The sequence below is a fragment of the Mauremys reevesii genome, linkage group 5 (assembly GCF_016161935.1).
Source record: "Mauremys reevesii isolate NIE-2019 linkage group 5, ASM1616193v1, whole genome shotgun sequence".
Taxonomy (NCBI): domain Eukaryota; kingdom Metazoa; phylum Chordata; order Testudines; family Geoemydidae; genus Mauremys; species Mauremys reevesii.
This window is the reverse complement of record NC_052627.1, coordinates 126,583,102-126,594,057: the sequence shown is the minus strand read 5'-3', so window position 1 is coordinate 126,594,057 and position 10,956 is coordinate 126,583,102. Positions and strand designations below refer to the sequence as shown.

At 41.3% G+C, this 10,956-nt stretch overlaps 1 protein-coding gene across 5 annotated transcripts in view; it reads right to left on the bottom strand.

The window, feature by feature from the left end:
- Positions 1-3,025: 3,025 nt before the first annotated feature.
- SUCLG1 (succinate-CoA ligase GDP/ADP-forming subunit alpha) overlaps positions 3,026-10,956 on the bottom strand; it is a 28,090-nt gene continuing 20,159 nt past the window's right edge. For all 5 annotated transcript variants that reach the window (XM_039540550.1, XM_039540552.1, XM_039540551.1 and 2 more), the window contains 4 exons: positions 9,595-9,678; positions 7,499-7,650; positions 6,710-6,898; positions 3,026-3,995 (listed from right to left, as the gene is read on the bottom strand). In XM_039540550.1, coding sequence (XP_039396484.1) covers positions 3,969-3,995; positions 6,710-6,898; positions 7,499-7,650; positions 9,595-9,678 — 452 coding nt within the window. In that variant the 3' untranslated portion in view covers positions 3,026-3,968. The remainder of the gene's footprint in view (positions 3,996-6,709; positions 6,899-7,498; positions 7,651-9,594; positions 9,679-10,956) is intronic.

The window sequence follows — 10,956 nt, the reverse complement described above, 5'->3', positions numbered from 1 at the left end:
ACTCTCCTCACACCAGTATAAATCAGGAATAACTCAACCGAAGTCAATGGACATACACCTGTGTTAGTGAGAAGACAGGCTCATAGTGTCCAAGGGCAGACCCAGCAATAAATGAAAGGGAACATAGAATAGACCTATGGCTATTTTTTAAATATATAGCAAAAGTTGTTCTATGCTAAACTTTCTTACATTAACCTAAATGAAGCATCTGCTATTGCTCCTCCTTAGGAGGCATGAGTGACTTATACAGCCTGAACATAAGCAGCAGACACAACTAAAATCAGGCCCTTAAAATTTAGGAGATTGGCCTCTTGGAAAATGATTATATTTAGTCAGTTTTGAGAGTTAGCTTGTCATTACACGCAGGCACTCTCTCTTTTTCCATCAGCAAGAATTAAGTTACAGGGAAACAGAAGCTCAGTGAACCAAAACTGTAAGACGACTTAATGGTAAAAGGTATTTGCCTTTTCTTTTATTTTTCTTTCTTTCTTTTTTTTTTGGGGGGGGGGAGAGAGATGAGGGTAGGGGGAGGACTAATTTTCCCATCGAGCCTTTTAAAGTATTTATTCACAAGCACATGAAACAGTAACACACCATGGTCTTAAAGCAATTGAAAAAGAAATACATTTTCATAGGCAATGTAACAGCAGCAGGAGCTGACAACTTACATTTGGTAACAAGAGTTATACTCTCACTTCAGAGGCAGCTGCACAAATTAAGCTTTATATCAAGGTAAGGATATACTTCACCCACATCTGTAAGTGTTGCAGAGATCTAGGCTAGCAACCTAAAACAAAACACCACTTTTCAGAAGTAGAGGTGGCATTCCGTCATGGCATCACTGCCATTGTTTTTACGGTAGCCTGTGCCCCGAAAAGGCTTTAGTGAATCAGTCTCCCATAGACAGCTTATTACATTGAAGGTGGGCTGTGACATTGCATGTCATATTTCTAACGGCGTGGAAGTTCATGCAAGCTGAGCGGTAGTTGCCTGCTAAGAATTGCCCCGGGGGAAGCACCAGCACACCACTGAAGGCAACTCAACTATTAATAGGAGGTCACTGGTACAGTGGTCTCAAAGCCATCATGGGCTAAGAGACAGGCATAAATTCTCATAAATTACATTTTATAGCTCTAATTTCTCTCCTATTCAGCAAATGTTCCAGATTAAACCATGCATAGGTTGAAAACTCAGCATATTAGCGAGAATAATTAAGAAATTAATATTATAAAGTTTAACGTAAGAATGGCCCTATTGGATCAGATCAATTGTCCATCTAGCCTAATAGCCTGTCTCCTGACAGTGGCCAGTGCCCGCTGTGTCAGAGGGAATGAACCAAACGGGACAATTTGTCTGTTGTCTAGTCCCAGCTTCTGGCAGTCAGAGGTTTAGGGACACCCAGAGCATGGGGTTGTGTCCCTGACTATCTTAGCTAAGAGCCATTAATGAACATATTCTCTCTGTGAAATTATCCTGTTCTTTTTTTAAGCCTAGCTATACCTTGGACTTTCACATCTCATGGCAACAAGCTCCACGGGTTAACTGTTTGTTGTGTGAAGTAGTACTTTATTAAATCGGTTATTATACCTGCTATTTTCATTGGGTGATCCCTGGTTCTTGTGTTACATGATGCGGTAAATAACACTTCCTTATTCACTTTCTTTACACTATTCAAGATTTTATAGACCTCTATTATATCCACCTTACTCGTCTCTTTCTTAAGCTGAACAGACCCAGTCTTTTTATCTGTCCTCATATGGAAGATGTTCCCATAACTCAAATCATTTTTGTTGCCCTTCTCTGTACTACTTCCACTTTTAAGATTATTATTATTTGATTTGGGGAGACCAGAACTGCATGTGGCATTGAAGGTGTGGTCATTTCATGGATTTATAGAGTGGTATTATGATACTGTCTGTCTTATCTCTCTTTCCTAATGGTTACTAATATTCTGTTAGCTTTTGTCTGCCACTGCACCTGGAGCACATGGTTTCAGAGAACTATCCACAATGACTCTGAGATCTCTTTGAGAGATAACAGCCAATTTAGATCCCATCATTTTATATGGATAGTCGGGATTGTGTATTCCAATGTAAATTACTTTGGATTTATCAATCTTTAAATTCATCTGCCATTTTGCTGCCCAGTCACTCAGTAACTCTTCACAGGCTGCTTTGGACTTGACGATTCTGAGTAATTTTGTATTGTCTGTAAACTATGCCAGCTCACTGTTTTTCCAGATTATTTATGAATATCTTGAACAGCACTGGTCCCAGTACAGATTCTTGGGGGACACTGCTATTTACCTCTCTCCACTGTGAAAACTGACCATTTATTCCTACCTTTTGTTTCATCTTCTAACCAGTGACTGATCCATAAGAGGACCTTCCCTCTCATCCCATGACTGCCTACTTTGCTTAAGAGCCTTGAGAAATCTTGTCAAAGTCTTGTGCAAATGTGCTATTTATCTGACTCATACCACCTTCAACCATCCAGTGACAGTCTTAGGACAAGTTACTTTTGTAAACTAAACTGAGATGGATATTGTATTTGTACCTAATTAACAGCCCACTTTGTAAAAACCAGGGTGATATTGGCAGAGTATGTTTCCAGTGCTTCAGGACTGAGGTTTCCTAGACCTGAAACTGTGGCACTAGAAAACCTGTTCACCGCTGACCATGGAGCAGCAAGACAAACTGCAGAGTGCGCTGCTGAAAACCACAACTACAGCTTTAAGTACTAAGGACATGAGGTTTTTGGAATAGAATTGTCATGGCATAGCATTTTTTCTTCAAGAAATGTTACATAAGAAGCTAATTTTGGTTTCCCTAGCTGATTTTATTTGTTTATAATGAAAGCAATCCTAAATGCAGTCAGTTCTTATTATGACTTGTAATACTCATTTACAGGCACTCAATTTGCTCTATTCCTATAATAAGATAGGACCTTCGCATGTAGCACTGGTGAATCGTTTACAAGAAATATACCCCGGCACGTTTGTTTTCAGATTTTTTTTTTTTTTTTTACTGCAGCAGTATCAGTATGTCAAAACATTCAAAGCAAAGGACCATCTGTCTAAGGTTAAAAGAAGAAAAGTTAAGGTAATATAAGCAGAAATAATTTGATTTCCAAGTTACACACAGTATGAATATGCATTTTCATGGGAAACTATGATTTAAACTCTTATGAACATAAATATAACTCTGAAATATCAAAGCGTTTACGGGGCATTGGCTCCACTCTGGACAAGTGTAATCCTTGTCATTAAAAGGAAGACAAAACACTCTGAAGCTTTCCCCAGAAATTACACAAAATAACAAGCCCCTCACTAATGTGGGGCTATGCTCTGTATAGTTCAGCAGCTCTGAACAATACATGTGGACGTATATCAACATATCCAGCTGCAAGGATCAGCAGGACACACCCTGTGGATCCAAGAGCAGTAATTCAGTGGATGGCATCAACTTTTGCCTAAAGCTCAGATAAACTATTTACTAGTCAGTAATGAGCAAGTAAGACTGCTTGGTTTTTAAAATGTGTGTGCTTGCAAAGTGGGTAACTTACCTCACTCAATGCATCTTTGTACAAGCTACATTAACTCAGAGTGCAATGAGTATGTAAATCTAAAGCTATAAAAATACTCTCAAATGCTTCCGGATAGGTTTGTGCTGTTTTTTCCCTCCTCTTAAAAAATAAAATTTAATTAAAAAAAAATGTCTTGCAATGAGAAAAAAAATCACTGAGCTTCAGGAATTCAAAAATCAAATTTAGTGGTAGATTTATTAATTTGCTATGACGTACAATCAGGTGACCATTTCTGAGCAGGAAACATTGAAATAAAGTTTATGACTTTAAAGTCAAATTGAAACCAAGTATCAGTCACATTCAGGCAGCTGAAGATTAGTGGACGACAGATATATAGAGGCAAGGTGCTGTCTTGACTTTTCTGTGACAATGTTCCAGGGGTTTTACAGCAGTTTCCTCTTCTCAAACTCCTTCGGGGGGGGAGGGGAAAAAAAAAAAGGAGACATATTACAGTTGTGACAAGAGAGTTTTCCAAAAAGCTGTCAGTTTCAGTATCCTTTTAAAAACACAGGCAAATTACACCAGAATGAAGACACTTAGAAGAAATGCTATTCCAAATCACCCTTGTTTGGGTCTGTTTAAAATTTCCCATATACAGATTCACTCATAACTTCATTATTATATTGCAACCTGGTTTTTGTTGACACGTTCTTAAACAGGATATAGCACACTGAAAATATTGACAGTCTTACATCTTCCTTTTATTATTAAATGCATCTGCCCAGGCCATTATTTATATATATATATATAAAAATCTCCTCTCCTGCCTTTATCTCAAGTGAAGCTGATTTTTGGAATTAAAGACATGGCAGAATTTTGCTGCCAAATTTTGGAAAAAGATGGTAACAGCAAACTATATATCCACTTCTCACAGTCATTAAACTGAGATTTCCTAGTTGCCCTCTCCTCCACCTGCTAGCATGATGGACAACATGCCTCAATTTTCAATCAGAACCTTAAACACCAACAGGGAAGTCGTAGTACCAAGTTAAAATTAGGAGATAGTAGATTCCAGAGGAGAGGAGGAGGAGGAAAATCTCTCTCCCCATCTCATACCCCAAAAAGAGTCCATGGCAGAGGCAGGAGGGGAGGGGAAAACAAAACAAAACCCCGCTGTGAGGAACCTGTAACACTAACTCATCAGCCTCATCTAAATATGATGTTGTCAAGGCACTCCTGTTGCCTCCAGCTGTGGTCTAACATTCTTTCAGTGAATTCTTATAATGGTGCTGCATAAGAACAGCAGTTTGCATTTCAGCTCTTTAAAGAATTGACTAGAAATGGTTAAGACTAATAATTGATTTTTTCAGTCCAGAGGCTGAACGAAAAACATCCCAAAAAAATTCTGTTTGGAACTAAAACTGAACTCTTCAGCTAAATTTCAAAATGGTCAAAATGAATTGTTTCAACTTTTTGGAAGGAAAAAAAACCAAAAACAAACTTTTCCAAGCCGAAACCCATTTGAATTTGTGAATAGTTTTGCTGACCTGAAAAAAATGCATTTTTTGGTGAATTTCCTATTTGCTGAAGAAGTTTCACGCAGCTTTAGTTAAGACCTCCGTTTTAAAGTATGCAGAAATACAGCAGAAAAAGTGCAAATTTTCTAAATATCTTGCTATGCAATGTAGGCAGTTATCCCGAAAGAAAAGCAAAGATAGTTAAAATAAGTGTAAGGTGACTGTGTATACTTCGAAAAAATCAGGGCTAGATCCACAAAAAGGCCTTAGGTGCCTACCTGCAGCTGTGGGCAGCACAGAGATCCTCAAAACCCATCTCAGCTGTCACCTAATGCTGGAGACACCTAAAGTCCCTAAGCATCTAAACTTCCACCATTCAAGTTCCGTGGGCATCCTACTTTTCTGCCAGTGAGCATGCGCACAACCACATCAGTCTAGAGCCCGGTTTCATACTTAAGCCCCCCCCCCGGGGGGGGGGTCATCAAAATAGGCATTCCCTCACCTATCTCACCTGCAAGGCCCAAACCAGTAGGTGTGTTCTGAGCATACTTAATACAGTTTGGGGGAGGAAAAGAGAGGGGAATGCTCCCTTGTAACTTTCAGCCTTGTGGTTAGAGTACTCATCTGGGAGATCTAAGTTCCGTTCCACTCTGCGGAGAAGGCATTCCAGCTTGGGTCTCCCATCTCTCAGGTGAGTGCCCAAACCACTGGTCAATAGAATCACTCATTCTCTCTGGCCCAATGAATATTTAATTTATACCCCAAAGGAACAACTTCAATAGGTGAGAATGAGTCTCCAACACCAGAATACCCCATAGTCCAGTGGTTAGGGAAATTCCTGCCCCCTTCTCAACATTTCCAACTGGCTAGCTTAGGCAGCTCCAATGTTGAGCGTGTTGGCTTTCGTGGATCCCATCTGTAGGCTCCTAACTCTCCCCATGAGTTGTTCAGAGATCCTAGGCTCTAACTCAAGGCTGGGGATTCCACCAGATGACAAGGTGCTTAGAAGTTCGGCATTGCAATTTGCTGAGTGTTGCAATGCCTAAGACCCTTTTTAGATCTATGCGGGAGAGATCAGGAAAGAGTTAAACTTCTGTATGAGGTACATGATTGTTATGAATTGTGTGCATGTGCCCAGGGATATGAATTAGCCCTTTTTCTTTTTTTTAAGTCAAAATTCTTAAAATGACATCAATAGATAGCTGTGGAAAAAGATAAGATTGTCCATGCACTGTTACAAAGTTACTTAGTATTTGTAATTAAAAAAAAAAAAAAGGTGGTTTCTGATCAAGAATCAATTTAGGTTCAGATGATGTTTAGCTGCTGTAAAAGAAGAGTGGTGTTAGTCTGTTACTGAGCCAAATATAATTCTCTGAATTTTGCCACATGGCTTTGACAAAGGAGAACATGACACATAAAGCTGCTTGCGTGAATAAAAACTCAGCTGCAACTGTTATTTAACGGCTTTTTTTGTTCAGTAGAGCCACTACATGCCGAGATGCAGTTTTAAATAGACTTAAATGAGGAAACAGTGTATTATAACTGTTCACTGGGAAGAAGCAAAAACTGACAAATAAAGCGAAAGAGAGCTTTCAAATGTCTGTTTTTCTGGTTACGCTGGCTAAATGCCATCATTTCAGAGCACTTATGACAACCATGTAACTAACCTTGTGTATAGTGCTACCCAGCTGAGCAGGAGACATACTGACAACAACGCCAGCATTTTGAAGAGCAGCGATTTTCTCTTTAGCACCACCTTTTCCCCCAGCAATGATTGCCCCAGCATGACCCATTCTTCTGCCAGGAGGAGCAGTCAAACCAGCTATGAATGACACTACAGGCTTGGCATCTGGACCCTGTGGTGAAAGAAGAGACACTGTTAACATGAAAGAGATGGACCACTTCCAGCCAAGTGCTCAAGAGGGTAGCAGGGGGGAAGGCAAGAACTAGACATCTAGACTCAGGAAACCCCGCAGGTAAGGGACATGAAAACACTGGCCTAGGATACTTAGAATGGCTTCTCTCAGAAGAAGTGTGCATGTAAACAGCAGTCATAAATATAAAACAGTTCTTCTACAGAGCAGCCATATATGGGTCACAAAACAATTAAAATATAAGCTGGGTTCTTGTAGCCATCTTGGTCCCAAGATATTCGAGAGACAAGGTGTAGGAGGTAACATCTTTTATCAGACCAACTTCAATTGGTGAGAGAGAAGCTTTGAGCTACCCAAAGGCTCTTCTTCTAGCAGACAGCACTGCAGAACTGTGTCTAAAGTTCTCAAGAGTGTCTTTAAACCCTATCTTTAACTGGCTTTAACTGCATTTTCCACACTTTCTAGCAATGGCTTTTTATTAATTGAGAACTAGACAAGTTTCTCTACAGTGGTAAATGCTTAAATCAAGGTGCACATTTAATGGGGTCTTTTGGAATGAATGGCACATTCTCTTAAACGTACGGAATTATTTTCCTTCAAGAACGCTGCTGCATCTTCTTCAGCATTGCCTCCAATCTCACCAATCAATATTATCCCCTCTGTTTGGGGATCCTTCAGGAAGACATCAAGACAGTCAATAAAATTAGTTCCATTGAATGGATCTCCTCCAATCCCTGAAAGGAATTAAAACACAAACATGAGTAAATGTGAACATGAACAACCAAGACAAACAAATTTAATTTCAGTCTATTATTATTTGTATTACATTGGCACTCCCCCCCCGACCCCGCCAAAGATTTGGGCCCCTCTCTGCAAGGCACTGTATACACAGTATTAGACAATCACTGCCTCAAATTCTTATAATCTGAATAGATAAAAAGTGCACAGAGATTATTAATCCCATTTTACAGATGGGAAACTGAGGCATAGGCAGATTAAGTGACTTGCCCAAGGTCATACAAGATGCCGGTGGATTGGGATTGAGAAAATCCCAGCTCTACAAGTCAAAACACAGTGTTAAAACACCCAACAACCAAACATGTAGTGGCAGGTATTTCAAACACTAGAATAAGGGTGTCTTTGCTGCTAAGAAAGGTATGGTTTATAGTGCGATGGATGACTAATGCCAGTTAATTCACTGTCCAATCCAAGTGGAGACAAGGCACAGGTAATTTTTGCCTCAATGCAGCTAGGCGAGGTGAGCCTTAGGCGGAGGGCATAGTTAACTCACCTAGCAACATAAAAACTACCCTGTAGGATTTTATGGCAAGATAACTGACTTGCATTAATAATCTCACTGTAAAAAAAACCTCTCTTTTTTGGGCAGTGAAAACATAGCCTAAAATGAAGAGCTCGCCAAGTCTGGAAACTCAATACACATAAGTCAGAGTTTTTTAAAATTTCAGGTCGACATACATCTGTGTGTGCCAGTCTTTGCAAAACAAATAAGAATGTAATGAACGTGACAACTCCCGTTCACCCGTAGTCAGGTTAAGGAACGTGTTCAGAACAATCACTGTGAGGATGCCTGCCTTGCCACTGTCTGTGCTGAACAGAGTCCATGCACAAAAAAATGTCAGGCAATCTGACATTTCCAGCCCAAAGAAAACCAGTCTTTACCACCTTTGCTCCCACACTGTACTTCCAAGCCAGAGATGACCAGGATAATCTGCCACTAGCAGGCATGAAATGTCGTATGTACAAATTTTAAACACTGAAAGACAGTTTAATCTAAAGGCTAACTAAGTGGATATCTACATTTGAGCTCTCAGGTGTGATCCCCACACTTTCTCTGCTTAAGCTAGCACCTAAAAATAGCAATGTGGCTGCTGTGGCACCTTGGGCCAGTCACCCCAAGTACAAACCCATCTGAGCCCCTGCGTATGTACTCTGGCAATTAGCCCGAGCCGCCATGGACACACTGCTATTTTTAGGCATTAGCTCAAGCAGAACTGGTGCGGGTATCGCCCCTAGAAGTTCAAAGGTAGACAAACCCTAAGGGTTGTATCATTTAAAAACAAAATACTCAAAGCAACTCTGCTCTCTCAAAACAGTTTCTGTGACTAAGTGCCATATCTTGATTTTTATTCCATGAACACATGTGATGTCTTTGGGGCAGGGATTGTCCTAGGTTTGTAGAGCACCCACCACAGCAGGACCCAATCCTGGATAGGGCTTGAAGGTGTCAGTGCATTATAAACAGAAATTACAAATATGTGCTACATTCTCCAATAGTGTAAATGGGTGAAACTTTTTACACCAATAGAAAATTTGGCCCAAGAAGTTTACTAAGATAAGAAGCTATATTTTCTCTGTTGTGCCTTAAAATAAAACTAAAACCACAGCAGGTTCCTGCATATTGGCAGTTTTCCATGCAAGACTGCTTTGGCCAGGCTTTGAACATAAGAGTTAGTTAACAGAAAAGGCTTGTTATATTCTACTGAATTGCAATCGTTATTGATGAAAAGTGCCTGAGTTAGGTTGGTTAAAAAGGTGTAACATTTCTAACCAAAATTAAAAGGCATTCAATAGTTTCTAGAATCTAATGTGTTGTGGTTCTTACACACTGACTGGGCCTGTCTGTCTTTAACAGAAGAGGTTTGGTGGAAGAAACCCACCAATACAGAAGGACTGTCCCAATCCAACTTGCGTCGTCTGATGTACAGCTTCATACGTCAGGGTGCCAGACCGCGACACAATACCTTAAAAGAAGACAAGGTTGTTAGTATTGTATGTAATGAACTGGTTTCTGAATATGCATTAGTACACATGTCCAGGGATATAACTTTAGAAGACTATAGGGAATATTCAATACTTCCCAGATATACTTGCATACACGTGAAGATTCATACTATATAGTATTTAAGATTAGATTTGCCCTCCCCTCTTGCTTTCTGATCGACTTTCCTGCCACTTAGTTGTGAGTTATCTAAAAAGTTGTCCAACAAGCCAGTAGCATTGGCCAAACAGCACTCCTCATACTGGGTGCAACATTTCAGGAAAAATGAACAATCTGCTACCCCGCCCGGTGCCATTGAGCAGAGGATATCATAAAATATCAGGATTGGAAGGGACCTCAGAAGGTCATCTAGTCCAACCCCCTGCTCAAAGCAGGATCAATCCCCAGATTTTTACCCCAGTTCCCCAAATGGCCCCCTCAAGGATTGAACTCACAACCCTGGGTTTAGCAGGCCAATGCTCAAGCCACTGAGCTATCCATCCCCCCATATTGAATAAGGAGTCTGATGGTTCCTCTAGCTTCTCCACCTAGAGCACCAGGTTAGAGGCAACTCTTTTCAACAGTTCCTGATGAGCCTTAGTATCATCCTGAGGAACTGGGTGAGGGGGGCCCCGCAATCACCTCATCAGCCGAAGATGAGGAGGAAAAATCAGGTGCAATGGGGTCTGATGTGTCCATTGGTGGTCCAACTGGCTGATCCCTGGGATCCACGTGAGCCTGAGTTTTCTTCTCTTCAGGAATGGCTGGCTCGGGGGGGAGGGCAGGATACTGATGCTGATGGTTTCTCCGAGGCCCCCGCCACTGACCTGAGCCCTTGTGAAAGCTGGGTAAAGCCTCATGGGTTCCACAGGTACCAGACAGCCGGCCACTGGCCCTGGGGCCATGGAGTTGTCAGCAGTACTGCTGACATTGAGGGAACCTCCCGTGCTGGGTTTTGGCATGCCGGCAAAGACTTCTGCCCGGTGCGGGAGACCGAGGCTGAGTGGTTGCTCTCAGGCAACCACAAGCGAGTGGATTGGCAACCCTGTTTGCTGAGGTGCCTATCACTGCACCTTGATGGGGAGCAGTTTGCTCAGGATTAGTCCCTTCTGCAGGTCCTCTACGACTGGCGGCATTTGGTGGATCAGAAATGGTGTTCCGGCGATCCACGCCTTACGCTGTTTGACCAGTACCGGGATCTGGAGCAGGACTGGGAACTGGAGCGGGTCAGCCGCTGGGAAGACCTTCCTCCCAACACAGG